General features: G+C 43.2%; 1 protein-coding gene across 9 annotated transcripts in view; it reads left to right on the plus strand.

Moving 5' to 3' along the window:
• The window catches only part of Dab1 (DAB adaptor protein 1), a 1119830-nt gene that overhangs the window by 849747 nt on the left and 248036 nt on the right, over nt 1–22047 (plus strand). For 8 of the 9 annotated variants that reach the window (XM_075945176.1, XM_075945172.1, XM_075945177.1 and 5 more), the window contains one exon: nt 10629–10831. In XM_075945176.1, coding sequence (XP_075801291.1) covers nt 10765–10831 — 67 coding nt within the window. In that variant the 5' untranslated portion in view covers nt 10629–10764. Of the gene's footprint in view, nt 1–10628; nt 10832–22047 lie in introns of those variants that run through there. The other variant, XM_075945180.1, reaches the window with a different exon arrangement.

Genomic DNA, 22047 nt, shown 5'->3' on the forward strand with positions numbered 1-22047 from the left:
AGCATCTCTAGACAGCTTTGTAGAGCGCTGCCGAGAGGCTGAGCATGGAGCTGATTTGATGGTCGGATACTGATTAATAGCTCTGTTCCGAAGGAGAGCTTATTTTGGGTTTGGCTTGGTTTTGGCCTTTCCCCCTTGAAGATTCATTTATCTGGGACGTTTTAGGCAAGGGCCATTGAATAGTAGAAGCTTTTAAACCAAAAAGCCCTACTGATGTAGCCATGCTGTCACTCCCCTCCTGGCTGTTGACCTCTAGGACCCTTAACACCTGCGCTAACACCATAGCGACAGAACCTGAACTGTCCTTGCTCATCTTCTCTGGTACTCCCGAGGTATTTCATGTGAGAGCCAGTAGTTACTCTGGAGCTGTGAAGAATGTGTGACGTCTCTACCAGTGTGTGTTTTTATTCACATGCTTGCCCAGGTTCTTTTGCTATCACTATAAGTGAATTCCAAAACTAGGTGGTTTATGAGAGAGTTAATGTTGCTTATTCTCTGTCCTTATTGACTGCATCTGGTTCCATCTCTGTCCATCTCTGCCTCTCTGTCTCTTTCTGTCTCCATGATCTCTGTCTGTCTGTGTCTCGCTGTCTCAATCTCATTTCTGGCTCCATGATCTCTGTCTCTCTGTATTTCTGTCTCAGTCTCTGGGACCTCCACCTCTGTCAGCTAGAGCTTTGCTTGTCAACACGGCGGTATTTACAAGTCTCTTCCATCTTAACTGCATATCCTAATTGTTGACAAAGTCTACTCCACCCACTGCTGCTATCAGGCCCCAGAGTGAGGTAGACCTTTGTCGGCTGTGTACTGTCCTGCCAACTTTCCTCATATTGCACAGTGGGTTGCACAGCCTCTGCGGGTTGAGAGTCTTACTTGCCTACCTAAGAACCACTTGAAAACTTAAAGATGTCTTTTCTCTCTTTGAGCATATAGAGTAGTGGATTCCTAGAGAACAGGCTTTCAATAGCCACATTGTCAGTGGCTTCTCAAACTTCTGATGTGCTTTCTACACCGTACCCCGGGCCCTGGCTCTATAGGTGTTATCATCCAAACGTGGTCTATTAAGTTTCTATTCAAAGTGGGGTAGCATGCGATGCTTAACTAAGAAAGTAGATGCATAGCTGTATTAAAAGATGGGAAATAAGGTAACTGGAGAGATGGCTCCGCGGTTAAGAGTACCGACTATTCTTCTGAGGACCTGGGTTTGATCCCCAGTGTCTACATGGTAGTTCATACCCATCTATAATTCTAGTTCTAGAGGATTCAATGCCCTCTTCTTAGAGCCAATAAGACATAGAGTACAGATGATGCCAGTTCCAGGGGTTCTGCCACCCTGTTCTAGCCTCTGTGGGCACCACACATGCATGTGGTGTGTAGGTACAAATGCAGGCAAAACATTTATTATATATAAAATTATAAAAAAAACGTTAAAAGATAGGAATTAAGACTGAGAGAAGACAAAAAGGCAAGGGCAGAACAGGGCAGCATTGAACAGAGCGAGTGAAAAGCAGGCAGCTGTGAGATTTCACACAATTTTGCTCATTTAGCTTCTCAAAAACCCATCAGGATAGAAAGTTTCCCTGTTTCGCAGATGAAGAAGTTGAGGCTGACTAATTAACTAGCTCAGGAAACTAAAGCCACACGGCAGTCACTAGGAATCAGTGGTAGAGTCAGGCAGGAGGCCAACTCAGCCTCTGGGCTGCTCCTTAAGTTTAGAGCCTTCCACTTTGTGTGTGCTGTTGTGAAATTAGAGACCAGGGTTTAACAGAAGAGCCCATGGTATTGTAGACCATGGTGAGATGACTTAAGATGATTAGCTTACCTTCCTGTCTGATTTTCTTACTTTCTTTAAGTTTTGGATTTTGTTATTGTTATTTTGTTTTGTTTTGCTTTTCCCATATTGGGTTTCATGTAACCCATGCTGGCTCACTATGCAGCTGGGGTGGCTTTGAATTACTGATTTCACTGCCCCCCGTTTCCCAAGTGTTGGGATTGCAGGATGCTCTCACACCTCTTTCCAATACCTTTGGAGTTACATAATGAATTTCCATGGTCCTAAAACATTTAACGAAACTTTATGATCCATTAGTGAAATGAAACACCCCTAAGCATGCCATGTGGTTGTCAAGGAAACTCCTTGAATATTGCTAAAGGCTGTTTCTGACTTTGTTTAGCTTTGAATTCGATTAGACAAACACGTTCTTCAGCATCATTGGCTGCTGGAGGCCGGCAGACACTTGAGTCACTGTTGGCCCCTGCCTTTGAGGAGTAGCATTGTACTTGAACAAAACACATTTCCTCAGAGATTTTACTTGTCCTGACTCGTGTCCACATGTAGAGTTAATTTCCTTACCTTCCCATTTTACAACGAGTAATCTGACAAACTTTATACATAGTTTACCTCTAGATTTTTTTTCTCCTAAGGAAAATGACACCAAGCAGCTATTGCATAGAAAAATATCATCAATTTTTTATATTAATTTTGAAAAGGAGAAATGTGTTTTGTTTGTAAACTATTTTACATGAGTTTGGTCTACCTCCATGGGACCTTCTTTAGTACTGTACTGCTTTGGGCCAGCAAGATGGCTCAGAGCGTAAAGGTGCTTTCTCAACACGTCTGGTGGCCTGAGCTCTTCCATCCCTAGAGACTATGTAAAAGTAGGAGAACTGATTGTATGACTGTGATGTTGTTCTCTAACCCCCACATTTGTGGCCCCCCCCCACATAGGCACTCTCGCAATAATAAGAAGTAAATACATTTAAAAATATAAACAAAAAGCATTTCTGCTGGTCCTGTGTGCTAGGTTTTAAGCTAAGCTGTAGTGTGTGTGTGTATGTGTTTATGTGTACACTAGGGTCTGAGCTAAGCTGTTTTGTGTGTGTGTGTGTGTGTGTATGTACACGTGCATATATGCGTAACATGAAAATTTCAAAATTGGTTGAAAAGTGAAGGAGTTTGGGTTTACTTAAGCCTTTTACTTAGGTTCCAGTGCTAATGTTTTATCCCTTATGGTTTATCATATATAGACATCATGTTTTAGGTATTACATGCATAAACACATATGTGCGTTTGCATGTACACAATTTTTTCTGGATCATTTCAAAGTAATCTAGATGTGTCTTGGCCCTTCTAAATATTTGATGTCTTTTCCTAAGAATAGATACTTTCTCTTATATAACCATAGAAAAGTTATCAAATAATCTTAACATGGATACAGTATTGCTAACTCATATAGTTTTCATTGTCACAGAGATTCCCACTGTGGTATGTCTTTTCCCATCACAACAAGATCCTGTATATAGATCTTAGTATTCGATGTGTTTAGTTCCTTTCCCTCTAAACTTCCTCTAGCCTACCTTTGTGGTTTGTTGCGATTTTTGTTGAACATAGCTGACCCCCATGGCCCCCCACTTTGAAAGGTTTAACTTGGGAAGAGCCATGGTCAGGGGGCTTGGCGGGAGTGGAGATGCTGCATCCTCAGGGCACCTCTCTTCTGCCCTCCTCATTGACACTGAGCTTCATAAGCTAATGGAGACATTGTTCAGTTCCTTCATTGTATGATCACAAATTTCCCCTGGGAACCATAGATGCAGTGGGAATATACTTTTAGGCCTTTGAAGTCCTGTTCCTCATAAAAAATCCCCAGACCTACAGTATCTAACTAGTCTCTACAGTATCTAACTAGTCTCTACAGTGTCTAACTAGTCTCTACAGTATCTAACTAGTCTCTACAGTATCTAACTAGCCTCTACTCTTATGGTTGCAAAATGTTGATGTATGGGTGCAGGGTCCCATTGTCACTGTCGCTCAGCGTCAGCATCCATTCTCTGCAAGGCAGCCTTTCCCTTGTCCCCTGTGTTCTTCTGTCAGCGGGGTTGGGCATATCTAGCATGGCTCCCAGGGATTTGGACCCGACTGAAATGGCAAGCGAATAAAGAAATGGCAAACATAGCAAAATTACATATAACGAAACAGTTATCAAGTAAAAGTTACAATAATCTTTATCATAACTAAGGAAAACTATAACTATAACTAACTATTCTTAACTTCATCAAAGACTCCAGAAAGATACAATACTACATAAACAAACAAGAAAAAAGCAACTTTTAAAACTCTAGAAATGACAGAGACATCTCGCTGCCTGGACAGTCACCCAAAGTTCCTCTGTACCGTTGGGGCATCCATCTTCAGTGATGGAGGAAGGTCATTGGTTAAATTAAAAGAAACTGCTTTGGCCCATCTCATTGGTTAGGAGATAGGTGGGAGGAGTAAACAGAACAGAACGCAGGGAGGAAGAGGAAGTGAGGTCAGACTCGACAGCTCTCCTCTCCAGAGCAGATGCCTTCAGAGAGACGCCATGCTACCTGCTCCAGGGAAGATGCACACCATGCCCCAGCTCCGACCCAGGATGGACATAGGCTAGAATCTTCCCGGTAAGCGCACCTAGGGGCGCTACACAGATGATTAGAAATGGGCTAAATTAATATGTGAGAGTTAGCCTAGAAGAGGCTAGGTAGAAATGGGCCAGAGCAGTGTTTAAAAGAAAAAAAAAAAAAAAAAAGAAATGGCAAACACGCAGAAACACAAAGAAAGCTGGGACGGGTTGGAGTGGGTGCTGGGGTGGAGAAAGTTCAGCATCCTGAAAGCTCAGCCAGTTCTCTTCCAGAGTTGAACAGAGAGGCAGGTGATTGTGTCAGGCCGAAGGGGAAGGTGGCGTGACTGAAGTCACAAGGAGGTGGGGTTTATGGTACACAGCTGGATCAGTAGACACAGTATCTGTTGAGGAATATGCAGGCTGGGAATATCCAGAGGACCAGGAGGTTATGGAGGGCATTTTCATCACGTATTATCACTACGTGTTTCCTAGAGGACGATTTTGTATCCCTCTGACCTCAGGGTCCTTCACATGGCTGTGCTCTGGTCAACAGCACACATTCATCAGGACTTGAATCACTTGGGGCTTTCTCTGCCTCCTGCAGGTATGGATTCATGGATTTCTGTTGTATTCAATGATGTATCATCTTTGATGATGTATGTTATCATCTTGCTGCTTGAAGTGTTCCATCTGAGGTGGCATTGTCCTAAGACCTTTTTTTCCCCTTTAGTTTCACCCTGTGCAATTCTCACTTTCTGGAAAACATGGCATTTGAGGCTGGTCTTCTTCCCCTCCTCTCCAGCCCTGGCTTCATGTGTAAAGAATGGAGCTAGAGGCCACCCTCCAAGTAGGAGGTGACTCACTGCTCCTGGGATTTTTTTTTTTTTTTGCTGTTTAGTGGATGAAAACACAGATATGCATATACCTTTAAGTACCCACACACATAATTTATATTTAGATCTCATCCCCTGAAACCGCCAGTTTCTAATCTGCCCCCTAGTGTTCTTTCCTGCTTTACTCTTTGTATAGACCCAAAAGTCCTTTCTTCCTGAGAACTTGGACTCCCAAGACACAGGTGCACTCCTTTTTTGCTCGGTCTTGTAATGTGTCAGAATAGTTTCAAAATTCTTTGGCCTGTCACACTGAAGAAAGCAGAAGAACCTGATAAACGTGTTTGACATTTACTTTTTAAACTTTGGACTCCCTTCCTACAAAAGAGGAAGTGCATGCCGTGCGATCGCAGACTCCTAAGTGACTTGATCTGTCTTTCTTGCACAATCCTTCCATGGCTGGGCTTTTGCTTCTCATGGAGCATAAAACAGAAATAACGTGCTTCATTATTTTTTTGTCTTCCCCCAATTCCCATCCTTGTTAATTTTTCAGCTGCTTAGAATGGTGTGCAAATTCCATGAGGAACTATTGTCTGAGAACAGTTACCCTTCGCCTATCGCCCCAACCTGCCACCTGGCCACTGCAGCACCCAGCCCTCTCTCTCGTGTAGAAATCATTACCATCTTCTGGCTAATTTCCCTGCCCCTTTTTTAAAAAGACATCAGACTTAGGTCTTTCTTGCCAACAACACCCAAAGGTAGCTTGCTTCCCAGAGTGAACTGGCCTTGTTACGGGGCCATTCTCTTTTTCTTCCAAATCCCTCATGTTCTGTGGTGCAGTTCTTAACGGACTGATGGGGAACCCAGGGCTGCTTGCCTGCACCTTGCAGACATTTGTGCAGTGCTGAAATGGCCTGTTTCATGTGCTTACAAAGTGGACAACACCGAGGATGACGTCCTGCGACACCAACCACAACACCACGATGGTTGGGTGCGGTTTACAATGCTGCATATACAACGTTCCTGATCCTGGAGAATGCCTTCAAATTTGCGGGCACTCATTGTCTTATTTTTTGAAGGAAATATGTACCCTTATTGGCATGTCATATAAGATGTATCAAGCTGGGGTAGGCAGTATTACTGTGATATTTTTTCATTTGAGGTGCAATTAATATAGCATAAATGTAACCATTTTAACATGTTTTTATTACACACATCACAGATGATGTTTGAAAGTTACAACCATCATTTCTATCAAGTTCCAAAATATTTTCATCACCCCCCAAATGGATCTTGTTTCCATTAAGTTGTCTCTTTTCCTATCTGATTCGTCCATAACAATGACTGATCTGCTTCTGCAGATTTACCTATATTGACCAGTTCCCAGAAATGAAACCATACACTATGCAGCCTCCTTTATCCGACTTTCTTCACTTGGCCATTGTTCCCAAGGTTTCTCCACGTTATAGCTTGTGCTGGTCCTGCACTGTTCATTTTAACAGCTGAGTAATTTTCCAAGCGACAGAAAGACCACATATTCCTTACTCCTTCTTCCATGGTTAAGTAATGAGAAGTGAATGGGGGTGAAGCGTGGCTTGTGCTTTGGTCTATACAAGCAGTTCTCAACCTGTGGGTCACGACCCCTCAACAGCCGTAGGCAGGTTGAGAATCTGTTCTGAATTTAATCAGCAGGTGACCGTGGACAAGCTCCTCTCCTGGCCGTGGCTCAGTTTTCTCATTGGCTAAAGAGAAATATCTCACTTTTTACATTGGCGAAGTGATTGAGTAAGCAATGTCTGAAAACATCATAGCCATTTTATTCCAGGACTCTATCGTGGGGAAAGAGCACATAAACGTGCATTAGAGTATGCGTTTTAGCTTGTGTTTGCAGTTTGTGCTGTTAGGGTTACCAAAACCTCCCTGTTTTGTTTGTCGAGCAGAGGCATAGCTGTTTCTTCTGCTTTTGAGGTCAGGTGTGTTTGTCCCCCACCCCGTCGCGTACCCAACATGGGATTTTCCATTTCGGAAGTCGTTCACGAGACAGAAAGTCTGTAGTGGAATGTTACATAATTCACATTTAGACTTGAAGAGCTCATTATAAAAAACCTGACACACTTCAGAAATATTAAATTACTGCAGATTGTGTGGAGCAAAGAAACATTATTGAAGCATTTCAAAATTCCAGACGAGCCTGAATTTAACTGATAGGGTTTCACAGCTTTTACCGGGGAAAATGATTTGAGTTGTCACATGGTTTCTGGCCCCGAAGGACTTTAATCTCCTTAATTACAAAGAAATGAATTTCCTAAATAATTTGGAGTTACTTCACAGAATTCACTCAACCTCTGGCTTTTGGAAAATTAAAGGGGATGGCGGGCCCTTGCTGTGTGCAGTCTCCACCACAGCTTCCCTATTTGGGTTTCCATTCAGAATGGCTCTGGTGTTTCCCATCATTGTTGATACAGGGACGTACTTCAGAGATTCTCTAGTACTGCTCATAGCACTCGAATGTATCACATTTTGCCCAGCGAGTGACTCTAGATGCCCAGGGGAAATGGGGAGGTGCTGGATGTTGGCCTTTGAAGTGGAAGGAGAGAAAATCATCTGAGTTCTATCCATTTCCATACAGTAGCTTTGAAAATCTTTGAAACTGTATAAACCCATGTCTGTAAGGTTCTTCCCGTACTGAGGTGTTCGGGACTGCGGACCACCAGACCCTGAATTTCTTGTAAGCAACTTATTTTCCTCTGCTCTGAGCAGCCTGCAGCTGCTCTGAGCACTAGACCCTGATGGCAGGGGAATGGGTTCTGGTGAGTCTGCAGCTGAAAGATCCCGAGAGCTGGGGCATGGCCAGAGCCCTACAGAAGCTGCACCTGAGCACAATAAAGGGGGCATTCTTGGCATTCTTGTCTCAAGGATGTCCGGGTGGCCCTCTCTATCTGCCTCTGTCTGTGTTTGTTTGTGAGTAGAGCACAGAGCAGAACAGGTGCAGTTTTACACTTAGGAATTAGGCATCTGCTGGATCCAGGGCCGGCAGCACGGGGAGATCTGCTATCCTGCCTCTTCCCTATACTTTGTTCATTCTCAGGAAGCAGACTTAAGCTGGCCCGGTTTCCCCTGGACATGTGTTCTCCTACCAGACACAAGGTCTTGATCAAACCACAAAAGAAACTATGACCTCATACTCATGAAGTGCTGGCTAAGAGGGTGTCCTTCCTTGGTCATTTTTCAGTCTCATGACAGGTGGGAGCTCACTTAGTTCCACAGTAACTTCATTGATTTGGCAACTGTCCATCATCTGGGTAAAGAAACTGAGGCAGGGAAAACCTCAGTGACTTTCCTCAGTGTCACACAGCTGGACAGCTGTTGAAACCCTGATCTTGGCCAATAATGGTAAAAAAGGCACAATTCCATTTTAATAGAAAATTCAGAACTTTTTCCAACCGGACTGTCTTTTTGAAGTGAGCCTCAAGGGGGTTGGATGAATGTCAAGGCAGACCCAACAATGGAACTGATGGCAAACAGAAGCAAAAGGGAGGGGTGGGAAGAGGACCCCCATGAAAGGCCAGGCTTCAACTTTCATTCAGTGAATTATATTTGTTTTAAATGCAGTTGGGGAAAGGGGGGAAGGGTCCTTTTCACTATGCATGTCCTTTCAACAAAAGCATGGTTCTTCAGGATCCTGCAGAATGGGGCTAGTCTCATGTGTGGCTTTACTTACTTGCCAAGCAAAGTAAACATGGCTCCTTTGTGGCCAGCATGTCTGCCAGTTTATCCACTTTGGTTCTGGTCTGGTGCATGGATTGTTGTCCTCCATAGGACTGATTCTTCTGCCAGGTCTCACTTCTTTGTGGACAAGTGAAAGGCTTTGATGATTTCTTCCTGGCCACCAGAGTTGCACGGTGTTTGTTTACACCTGCTCTATACGAGAGTCTAGTAATTATTTTATTGCAATAAAATGATGGGTATTAAGAGTATGTCAATATGTGGCCAATAATTGTGATTCTGCTGTCTCCAGTGGGCTGTGTCTTTGGAAATAAGGACTTGTCATGCAGATAATGTCACAAAGATGATGGAGACATTCTCATTTTTTAATGTGTGGTTTCAGAAAGTCTATTCTACAAAGGCGATTATCTCTTTTCCTTACTTGTCACCTTAGATCCTCTCATTCAAGTGCTTACATACAGAGATAGTGTCCTTTGAAAAAATAATTAGGTTATTCTAAAAAAAAATATGACCAGGTATCTTCGGATAAAGGTGGACATTGCCTCACAATTAAGCTTTAATGGAATTTTATATGGCCTTCATATTAGACATTATAGTTAAGCCATCTTTAATTGTCATGATTAGCAGGGTTAGGTCATTAGTCTTTTTGAGCTGCAACTGGATTTTGAGGTCAGCCCTCTTAGATTAAACAGTTCCAGTTCTACAGAACGAGCTAAAAATTGGCTGCACTATTTCAAGAGCCGTTTCTCGTAGCTTCTTTTCTTAATATTATTGAAAGTGGATAATTAGTGAAATGTTTAGTCTCAGTGGATTCTCAGCTACAACTATCAGATTGGGGCTGGGCAAAAAGACTATTGACAACGGCAGTACGTTTATTCGATTGAAATGAGATCCACGGCGACAGTGCACTTGCGGTGTTGGGGCCAGAGTATTGAGTGTATCTGTAAGTGCGTAGTAAATGCTAACTATAATTGAAGTGTCCGTGTTGCCCTAACCATCTTACTCTCCTGCTAACAGCATCTCTTCTTCTTCCTGGTACTCAGGACTGTGCGATACATGCTTCAGAGAGACAGAATGAACAAAAAGTGTGTGTCTCTTACCGCCATGTCTTTTCCTTTCCTTCCCCACATTAAATGCTTGTCTGCTCTTATAGCTGGGGGAAAAGCTGACATAAAAATTGGCTTGCTGCAAAGTTTTGCAGCCCCATTTGTCACCTTACGCTTGGAGCCCAATTGCATGTCAACTCTCCGTCCCCAATGATGCCTGCCAGTGAGGGACAGGCTGCAGGTCACTCCCCTATGATCTGCCTTAGCTGCCCAGGCTCTGATCAAGCTTGGCTGATGGATGGGTGGCCCATTGTTGAAAATGCCTCCACAGGGGGCTGGTCAGGAAATATGTCTGTGATATTTTCCGGGTGGCATCTAGCACTTGGCCATCAGGAACATGGGCAAAAGAGCTGGTGTTTGCTGCTTTTGAAAATTTCAATTTCTTAGCTGGCTAAACTGTTTCGCCAAGAACTTTTTTTTAGTCTCATTTGTGGTATAAACCCCATCCGTGGCTTCGTGAACTCAGATGAACAAATTTGTCCCCAGTGATGGAGACGATCTTGCTGTTGCATGCTTGCTGGTTCATTTCCCCAACTTTCCTACAGCCCCAGAAGGCTCGCGATTCTGAATACTCTTGCTTTGATTTGCAGCACGCCGAAAAGAGTGAATGACATGCACGGCGCGGGGTGTCCTTTCTGAAGGGAGGAGCCTTTCTCTTGGAGAGGATCCTCGATGAGCCTGGCCAAGGCCCGGGGTCTGTGTGAAGAGGACTAAGGATTAAGTAGGATGTCAACTGAGACAGAACTTCAAGCAGCTGTGAAAACCAGCGCCAAGAAAGACTCCAGGAAGAAAGGTAAGGCCGACTTCGCACCCCTCATGGGGCCACTTTTCTGTGTCCTGATAAAGTTATCGCTAGAACGATACAAACACATAACTATGCAGCAGCTGTCACTTTTGGGGTGACTTGGTGCTCATAGTTTGATGGCTGTCATTCTCCAAATAAAATCCCAAATTGTTTTTCTAATACGCCGGGCCTGGGTGTGACTTCTAGCTATTCCTCCTTCAAAAGCAACCAACCGCCTTTGTCCCCAGTCGCCAGCTCTGTTCCCACTCCAGACTTTCTGCCCGATGTGGGTCTCTTTTGCATATTGCTGTGGTTCTCAAACTCTGACCACACTGGGCTCCAGAGGGGCTGCTTCGGGAGGACTGTGGAGTCGGTTCCTAGGAAGTGCCCGGCACCCACAGACTACACTGTGAACCAGTTCCCAGGGATACTTGTCTGGAGCCGACACTGAGAACTGCGGAGCCATCAGCAGAAAGTCCGTTCTTGCTCATTGCCTTTCTTCCACGCATGCGTACCCATTGTCCAGGCTGGGTTTCCTGTGACCTCCTGGGAGAGGCCTTCCTCATTCCCTGTTGGAGCTGGCGGCTTGTTTGCTTTGCTTCGGTTGTGCTTTGGTGCCTTCTCACTTTGCCTAAAATGCCTTACCTTTTTGTGAGTTGTCCTGAGTAACAGCTCATGTTCACAATGAGACTCTCAGCACGTGGAAAGTACCTGAGAGAAGGTACACTGGTAACTGGTGATGAAAATTGACGTCTCCAGAGTCCTTTCAAAGATAAGTCTGTCACCGTGCATGTTTTGTGGGAGAATTGTTCCCATGGCTTTATGGATATGCAGCGTTTAGTTAAGGAAGTGTGTGCCCTTTGGTGGTTGGAAGTGTGGTTTTGCTCTGTGTGTGTGTGTGTGTGTGTGGTGTCTGTGGGTGTAGGTGTGGTATGTAGGTGTGGTCTATGTGAGCGTGTGTGTGTATGCATGTTTGTGTAGTATCTGTTGTCTGTGTGTATGTGTGTACTGTGCATGTGTTTGTATATGTGCAAGCCCCATGGTTTCAGTTCCTCTCCCCTGTCTTGTCAGCTGTATGCAAGGAAATGAAAATAGCTCTTTCAGGACCTGAAGTCTGTGCAAGTTTGCAAATCAGGATGCCCTTGGCTCCGCTGTGCCGGCCGTGATTTGTTGGAGACATCACTGTGCCTGCCTAATCATGTTTTGTGATGGCGTTTGTCTGGTACCTTTGAAACATAGGGCATGAATGGAATCCACATGCAGCTTCTGGGCTGTCAGGACTCTAGGATAAACTATAAATTTTGCATTTGATGTTTATTTGAAACACAAATATTTTGGAGACAGTCTTATTTTATGGCCCAAAACTTCATGTAAACCTTGCTTTTCATGCCTCCCAGTCTAAGAATAATAGACAAAAAAGCAAATGGGCAAGGGAACATGTCTTGAGAGACTGCTTTTGTGGGGAGGAGGTTGGGGAGTGTGTCCTAGAATTCAAATGCTTTTGCAATAGAAACTCGCAAATCTTGTTTCTGCTTCGAAAGTAACTGTTTCACTAATCTTGTGCTTTTGGGGGGTTAATGCCTTAAAATTTTATCTTAGATAATTTTTTTCTCTTAATTTGAATGTACAAAACTCAGGAGCATTCTGAAGGGAGGATTTTTAGGTTTTCCAGGGCACTAATTTAGGGATTTGGACCTGGATGGGAATGGGAATGTGACCTTGCTACAGCCTCCTCACCTTCATCTCCTAAGAATCTACATCATTAACATAACTTTGTTGGAGAAGTGTCATCCATTGCTGAGACCTTAGAGTCTGGGCAGGAAGGCCTAAGTTCTGACTTTGCCACTCCCTCCCTACCTGACCTTAGACAGTTCATGGCCCCTGCCCCCAGGCTCATTTTCCTCTCCTAAAAAATCAAGTGTGACAGTGTGTGCTCAGTGGCTGGCTGTACAGGTTATATACGGAAGGCATGTTAAATCCATAGCCTCAGCATGTAATAAGTGTTCAACAGAAGCTGGCAGTTTTCTCTTTATCATTGTCCCCCTTTGCTTATCATTTTGTTATCTTTCCTTCCATCCCTCAATTTTATCTTTTATTTCTTCACCATTTATCTTGAATTAATCAGACTGAGCTGCCCTTATAAATATCGCAGATTGAATGGCTTCAAGCACAAATGTGTTTCTTACTGCTGTATGTGCCAGAATATATATCTAAGAATGGGATCCCAACAATCCCTGTCCTCATGAAGGCTTTCTTCCTGGTTGTAGATGGCCATGTTCTCACAGAATAGAGAGCATGATTTGCTGCCCTTCCCTTCCCTTTTCCCTTCCCTTTTCCCTTCCCCTTCCCTTTCTCCTTCCCCTTTCCCTTCCCCTTCCCCTTCCCCTTCCTCTTCCCTTCCCTTTTCCCTTCCCTTCCGTTCCCTCCCCTCCCCTTCCCTCCCCTTCCCTCCCCTTCCCTCCCTTCCCTCTCCTTCGCTTCCCTGTCTTTCTCCTTTATCTCCTGCTCTCCCTCCCTACCACTTCACCCCCTGCCTTCTCCCCTTCCCCTCCTCCTCCTCCTACTATTACCCCCACTCTCATTTCAGTTAGCACCTTTGTCTGTCTATTCATCCACCCATCCATCCACAATACCATCACACTGGGGTTTTAAGCTTCATCCTATGGATTTTGATGGCGCATGACTATTTATTTGGTTAATAACATACTTCATCTTCTTCCTCCCATCTTCTTTTTCTGCATCATTGTAATTATCATCACCACAGGTTTGTCTTCTTATCACATCTGATATCAAGGGAGCTTTTAACAGATGGGTTCTTTGTCCCAGAGAATGATTTTATAATTATTTTTATTTGTGCAGTAGTGATAAGCAATCTTTATTCCAGATGAATCAGTAATAGATAAAAGTACCATAGGGTATATAAATGAATTAAAAATAGAAAATAATGTGTAGTAACAATATTCCTTCATTACTTTTAAGGATTTGATAATAGAATAAGTATTCTGTTAAATAGATGCTGCTACCTTAGTCAAAATAAAAAATTTATATGTGATAGTTTATATATTAATCTTGAATCTTGAACACACTAATGTTATATTCTTTAACTGATTTTGGATTTTTATAGCGTCAACATAATATAAATTTAAAGTTCTCAAGTATTTATTTTTCCTGTCATATTGCTTTGGCTGAGTCTGTCAGTATAATATTTATTAATAGTAACTACCCTATCTTTGTTCTGTATTAATGAAAAATTGTATTTAAGTATAATGTTTAACTTTTACTAAAGGTTCATTATTAGTAATTTTTATGTATTTTTAAAGGAAGTTGAATGTTAACATGTTTCTGTACTTGCCTCAGTGATTGTGTGTGATTTCCTTTTATTGCTGTAAAAATTAGATTTTCTAATCTTCAGTTCCTGAGCCAATTTTACTTGCTCACAATGTAGTATTTTCTCTACCCTGTGGGGTATGATTTCTTAAGAATTTATTTTTCTTAATATAACTCATTTTTTGGACTACTTTGTAGCTTATATTACTCAGTTATATCTTCATATATGGATGCTGACAGAAAGGAAATGAATAATATATAGTCTACTTTAAAAATGTTTTTTAAAAAAATATTTTTAGTTACTTAATTTTAATAGTTATATGTGCTTGTTATAAAAATGAGATGAGAAAAAGATATCATGCATCACATGAACCCAAAATTTAATATGATTAGCGTTCTAAAGGATTTCATTTTGTACTGAAGCACTTTGATAATACCTGACTAAGATGATGCAATCTGTATAATTTCATACCTTGATTTGTTACCTGCCGTTACGTTCCAAAATTATTATATGATTTACAAAATTTGTTTGTTTGTTTTGTTTTTGATACAAGGCAAGATATAGATGGGTCCTAGGAAAGATATTTTATTTCCTGGAAATGAATACCTTGCATCATGAAAGCTACAAGGTCCAGATGAAACCTATTGGCCTATTTGTTTAACTTAGACTATGAAAGCAACCCAGGCAGTTTCAAACACAAACACAGGGCACATTTCTTCAACAAATGAGTTTCTAGATACACTGTGAATGAGACATAGCGAGAGTATTCAGCATTTATATGAGATGTAGAAATAGTGAGAAGTAAAGCTGTTCTTTTCATTTCATTGTTATTAGACTGTGACACCTTTAAAAGAACCTGGGAGGTAGAGGCAGATCTCTGTGAGTTCAAAGCCAGCCTGGTCTACAAAGTGAATTCCAGCAGAGCCAAGACTGTTACACAGAGAAATCATGTCTCAAAAAACCCAAGGGGGGGAAGATTATGTCACAACACCTACCCAGGAGTGGAGTATCATGGAGGGGCAGGAGAAGGACATTTGTGTTTGTAGGTAGAGCAGGCTTTTTCTGTTGAGTTACCAACACACTCCCAGGTCATGGACTTATTGTTAGTTATGAATGCTTGACCTAGCTTACACTCTTTTCTGGGTAGCCCTTTTAATTTATGGACATAAATTAACCTGTTTCTCTTTATCTATCCTTTGCCTTGGGGCTCTTGATCCCCCCCCCCAGCATCTCTTGTCACTTCTATCTACTGCTCCTGTGCTTGGGGAGGGATATACCTATGGCCCACTGACACACTAGATCTGTGCTCACCCTCACTACTTTTTGATACAGAAACCTTCAGTTTCTCCAGCTAACAAAAGGATGTAGAAATCGTAGCTCCATGCCCAAGTTTGAAACATCTAAAGACATTATGTCATCCTGTTATTCACAGATGTCTACCCAGCTGCAGCCATGAGCGCAGGCTCCACTTGATGCCCTGGGACTAGAACTATCCCAGGAAGAGATGCCGACTCTCATCAGTCCATGCTATAGCAGGGGATTCTAGCTGAGGGAGGCATTCGATTTCTGTAAGGTTTGTCTTTTCCTGAAGAGATAGTTTTTTTTTTTTTTACTTTCCTGTTGTTGTTGACTTTCAATTCATTACTGTCCATAAAATTTTTTAAAAATGACTTTTATTCTAAGTTGAATCCCAACACTAGACCATCGATTGAGCACAAGAGGATTGCTAAATATCTGAGGCCAACCTGGTCCACATGGACTCTTCCATGCCTACCAGAGCTGTAGAGCAAGACACCATCTCAATGTAAAATAAGTAGAAGTACAACAATGCCTTATATGTCTCTGTATATCTCTATGTGATTAAATTCCCTAGAGGTTGAGGTTCACAAAGAGCTATGAGGTGTTAATGGGTAGAGCCAACAGTGTGGCTCACACAGATGAGAAGGCACTGCCTGCAGTCACCCCGTGGGCCAAATAAGGTGTGATAGCTATTGTTCATTGTCAAGTTGACAGACTCCAGAATTATCCAGGAAATGAGCCTCATTAGTTGAGGTGGGAACCCACCCACTGTGGGTGGCTCCATTCCCTAGGTAGGGGATTGCGGGCCATATAAGAGGAGAGACAGTGAGCTGAGCCCTAGCATGCTTGCATTTATTGCTCTCTGCTGACTGTAGATACAATGTTATCGGCTGGTTCAATATTGCCTTTACTTCCCGCTGTGATGGAGTATACCTTCATCTGTGACCTAACACAAACCCTTGCTTACTTAAGTTGTTTTTATCAGGGTTTGTTTGTTTGTTTGTTTTTACCATAGCAATAGAAAGAAACTAACACAGGAGTTAAGGCTAGCCCTAGGAATGTCTCCTTGACTGAAGCACCTCCAGCTCAACAGATTCCAAACAGCATGCAGTTTTAGCTTTAGCCTCTCTAATGCTGCCTGTCTGCCACCCTGTGTTTCTCCTGCCCTTGCAGGAGTGAGGACCTCTAGGAGGAGTTGGTGCTCTTCTTGCATGATAGCCATTTCAGACAAACTCTCCCGAATGAGCACAATTCTTAGGTCACCCCCATTGAGTATATAAGAGTGTCGTGTGAATCAGGAGACTCATTTCAGGTCATGTGGATTGTTGCAGTCGTGACAATGTGCACATTGTGTAGGGTTTTCCTGTGGCTCAATGCCAGGAGCTGAGGGCTGTGAAACGTCACAGGGACTTTACCCCATGGGGGCAGGGACGTGGGCCCTGGACTCAGGGCAATCTGTGGAGCTCTTCTGTCTTGGCAGGGCTTTGTTTTGTTTTTATCATAGTGAACTAATTGTTCTCTACTGACTTTGAGATTTGCAAGCTTTAAATAGCTCAAATCAAGGATTTTCTTGCAAGATGGCATGAATCTCTCTGAGGCTGGTCAGTAAAGCTCGTGTATACCGGATTTGTAGAAAGTAGTAATAATTTCAGGCCAAGCAGTCTTTACAGTAAGCCTGGCGAACACATCACATGCTATGAAGTGGCAAAAAAATCTCTGTCTTGTCTGTGGTCAGTGGTCCTGAATTTGTTACAGGATGCTGTACTCAATGCAGTCATTCTCCGAAGACAAACTTATCCACAGAGACTGACAAGGTGCCTACGTTTTAGGTAGGCCTCATTCTAACTGCTTCTCTTATAAGAAGTCACTGTTTCCTAAGGGTCAGACCCCCATTTGTCCCACCAGCAACATAGCCCATAGGGCAGCACCATGTCCCAGCTCCTTTCCTTTCCCTCTCCATAGCCGAGCTACACTGATCTCCAAGCCCTAGACTATGCCTCGGTGACTTTAATGGAGACTGTACCCTGCTTGGATCATCTCTCTCATTCATCCTGGTTGCTTGTGACTCACGGTCACACTCTGGCATGCAGTAACCATTGTACTGTGCCATTATCCGTAACCTTTGGAGCCTCTTAGCCTCCCCAGTTAATTAATCACTATTATCAGTCTGTGTGACAAGTTGCATGTCTTTCCAAGCCATTAATTCTTTATCTCCTGACTGTCCCATCCCGAAAGGTACTCCTAGCTAGCTTTTATCTCCCATCTGGAATGTTCTGTAGTCTCCTAAGTAGCCCCGAGATTTTCTGTATTAGACATCTCCAACCTTGTGTTGATTTGATCAGGAGATTCGATCAGGTCGCAGTCTGCTTAAAACCTGCAGTGAGAGGCTCCTGATGCCTCAGCGTATCTTAACCTCTAAGATGCCCTGTGTCCTCACCCTTCTTTACCTTTCCAGGCCCATCTCCTTCCACTATTCGTAGCTATAGTCCATACAGTGTCTGGAGCAAATGAATTTCAGTTTGCCCACTCCACTGCGCTGCTTTTGTGTTGCGGTATGTGTGCGTGCCTTTTCTTGTCCTGAAGAACAAATTCTTTTTTATTCTTTTCAAAGCTGACTCCATGCATCTCATTTAAGGTTGGATGTATTTTCCCCTGGAAATACTCTCTGATCCATTACTCTTCTCCCATACCATCCTGGGACTCTCAAAGTAACCCTTAGTAATAATCATAATATGCTATTGTAAGCTCTATTTTTCCCTGTCTTCTCACGCATGGGGCTCGGAGCTCTGCAGGAACAGGGACTGTGTAGTTACTCACTGATCTCCACTGCTGAGGACGGCAGTTTCAGGGAATAGGGATACAACAGCATTTGTGGCGTCTATAAGGGAGTGGAGGAACAACTTCAGAACCATAGGGCTCGTGTGCTACCCAGGTTTGGGTAGGGTCCCACAGCACCCGGACACACTCAAGTCAGCACGTTGGCCACCATTCTCCAGCCTTCTTTTGATGCTTTCTCAGTCTCTACTATTAGCCGTGGGTTCCTCACACAGCACTTGGCACGCAGCGTAGGCTCAGTAAATGCTTAGTGAGTAAGTGTTCATAAGGTATGCAGGGGAAAGATTTGCATAAAGAGGAAAAAATAAAACAAAAGGAATACAAACATCTCTCATAAGAACTTTGCCCCCTGGTGTTCTTGGTATATGGTGTTCAAAATTCTTGCCATTCTACGAGCTGCTTCTCCTGTCTGGATGTGTGTCCAATCATGTCTGGTGCCGTAATTTAGCATGATGTGGGCCATATTGGTTATAAGAGCTATACGATTTGCCGTATTAGTTCATCCTGCTGCTTCATTAAGCTCAGTGTGCCGCCGCTGGCAGTGGCTGGGCCTGAATTTTGATGTTTGGAAGAACAAAGCCCTTCACATTAGCTGAGTCAGATTAAGTGTACGAGCCTTCTCCGAGCTAGAGAGTCAGGGTCTTTGCACACAACCAACAAATGGCCCAGAGCGCATGGGGTTTTGCTTTGTTTTTGCTGAGCAGATGTGCCCAGGTGTGCTGGGATTTCAGAAATCTCTTCCGCAACATGTCTTGTAGCATGGTCAGAGGACATGTGCTGCAATCCCAGATAGCCTGTCAGGAGAGCAGCATGCAGTGGTGGGGCAAGGATGCCAGTGCAAGGGAGCTAATGCCGGTTGGTCCTGTGGCTGTGCTTTCTCTGTTTACACTTGGCCCCATCTTATGAGAGGCAGCTGAACGTTAGAGAGGCGAGCCTCTTACCTGAGCTCATGCAATTTGTAACTAGACCTCTGTCTAATAGACCTCAAAGTCTGTCCTCGTGGTATCATGGTGCTGAACTATTCTCTGTAGAATGATTCATCCTCTAACCAAAACCCAAGTCCTTACCAAAACCAAGTGCATGGAAGGCACTTTCCTACGGTTTTCATTGGTACCTTACACCAAGGCAGCCTCAGCCTAGACATGAGCAAAAAGTAATGGCTGTGCCGTACGGTGCAGTTAGAAGGTCGCAAGAAGCACCTTATCTCTGGCCCCAGGATGGCTGCCACATGCAAGGCTTCTCTTGATTGACAGTGGCAACATTTTCATAGTACGAGGAAAGTCACTTCCTCTTTATTTTGCAGATATGAAAAGGTAAAGAGTAGGTAAACTTGAAGGATTTGACTGCATAAGTTGAAATGTACTAGATGATGTTAAGAGGAAACATTATTTCTAGAATTTAATTTCAGACAAGCACTCCCAAAACTGGAGACCAGAAAATTATGCAAGTTCTCCAAATTTATGAACATTATCAGCCAAGCTAATCTCCCAGTGGATATCCATCCTTACTCCGGAAGCGATAATGAAGATGTTAGTGACGATTGTAGCTAATACATGTCAACGGTTTTAGACATCAGGCAGGTTTCTAAAACCATAGATGGATATTTTGCTCAGAATACCTCTTCAGGGTAGCTGAGTTTATTTCTTATTGTTGTCTTAAACAATCTCAGGGATAGCAATGGAAGTTAGAGAGATAAGACATAGTCAGCTCAGGAAGTCAGAGCCCAGTCCTTGCACTCCCCTGCAGCTGTGCCTCCCACATCAACACAGCGCTGTTGCATGGGTTCTGAGAGCATCACTCCCATTCTGACAGATCCAGCTCTCTGGCTCTCCATGAACACGTGTAAGCTTGCATCATCTTTCCTCTCAACCAGGAGGGAGTTCTCTGGTCCCCTTTCTGCTTGCCTTTGCCTAACCAGTCTTCTGAGACAGACCTCATTTTATATTGCCGTAAAGCTCTTCAGTGTGTTTCTTCACCAATGATAGTAAGTCCTCCTTGCCCAGTGACCCTCAGGATTCCTTCTTTTTTTAAGATCACACATACACACCTTTGTGTCCTGCCAGATTATGTATTAACACAGAACCTTTGTCTTCTGAGAGATTATACCTCCTTAATGGTAGGAGGAAAAGACTTAAAGTTCTCACAGGAACAAATAAATGGTAGATGGCATTAACAATGTGACTATTATAGGCCTGGCAGAGAATAAAATAATTTGAATTTTTATCTTTACAAGGAGAGCGGGAGAGATGGCTTAGTGGTTAAGCCTATTTTCTGTTCTGTCAGATAGACCAGCTTTCATTCCCAGCACATAAATGGTGGCTCACAATTGTAACTCCAGTTCCAAGGGTCCAGTGCCACCTTCTGGTCTCCACAGATACCAGGTATGCACGTGAGACACATGTATCCATTTAGGCAATGCATATATATATTAAAACCTAAAAGGAAATCTCACTTTTAAAACGTTCCAAAAGGGAGTTGTGTTTCATAGCATTATTTTCCAGACAAGGAAGCGTGTTTTGCTAAGCTGAGGATGTGTTCGAGTTGACCCAGCATGCTTCTGGAAAGCAGTCATCTTAACGTTGTGTCTCAAGGATTCGGCGCACAGTATTTTTTACGCTATACCATTTAGAAGTCATTCTGCTCCCCGTAGTGATTACTGAATAAAGCCCCAGCAAAAGCTCAGGCCTATCCCCTACTGCCAAGTGGTAACTTCAGATTCTGTTTACCTTTATAAAGAACTTATTTGTTGCTGTAGATTTCTTCTCTCCATTTTGGGGGTACCATCATTTGAGTCTTTTCCCTCCCTCTGTTGGTCACACTGCTCTAGGGAGAGCGTTAATACTAATTGTTAAATCAGAGGCAGGAAAAGCCATGCAGGAGCTTACATTGGACGGAGCCCAGCAGATGATGAATAGCAGACCTGAATCTTATCATGTATTTCAGGATGATGTACGGTACTGTTGGAAACTGCCTTTGACAAATGTGCATGGGAAGGGGAATTATCTCCAACAATGAAAAATGTTCTTATTATGTGATCCTAAAAAGGATCAGGACCCCTATCATTGGGAAGATGATCATCCCTCTATCCCTTATTAACAGCAGGACGGAGCGTGTGTTAAAGACATTGGGCATTGTACTGAGGTGGTGATGAATAACAGTGTTGAAATCGGGTTGGACTCTGGAAAGGCAGCTTGATGCATGATAGCAGCTCCATCCAGAGCAGGCAACTCACTAAGGTCTCTTTTAGTCCTTGCTTCATGAGGACCTGTGAGACTTGTTCTGCTCTTTCCATTGGTATCTGATGACTTCTAGTAGGGTCAGTACTATGCTTAGGTAAGAGAAGCTACCTGATGTAGGCTGGTACGACTGAAAAAGAAGACAAATGTACAAAGTCGTTTCAAGTGTTGAATTTTATCTCCACAATTTGCATGCTTATGTTGGATCTGTAAGAGTGATAGAGGTTCCGCAGCCCCGGCCTTCAGCTAGAAGCGTGAAGCTGTGGTTTGAACCTGGGCAGTTCAAATAGCATTTGAATGCATCAAATGCATCACAAAGTGTCCATCCCATACTTGGTTGATCATAGTGTCTTCTAGTGTAAAACCTCCTGGGGTTGAGAATCACAGACCATGAAGCTTAAGAGTGTGTGTAGATGGAAGGAGCCCTAACTCAGCCATTAACACAGAGAGGGGCTGGCCAGCTTTTTGAAATGGGGACATAAAATCGCCATCCACAAATCGCCATCCTCTGTGTTCGTAGTTTTCCT

This window comes from Microtus pennsylvanicus, chromosome 13, assembly GCF_037038515.1.
Source record: "Microtus pennsylvanicus isolate mMicPen1 chromosome 13, mMicPen1.hap1, whole genome shotgun sequence".
NCBI classification, from domain to species: domain Eukaryota; kingdom Metazoa; phylum Chordata; class Mammalia; order Rodentia; family Cricetidae; genus Microtus; species Microtus pennsylvanicus.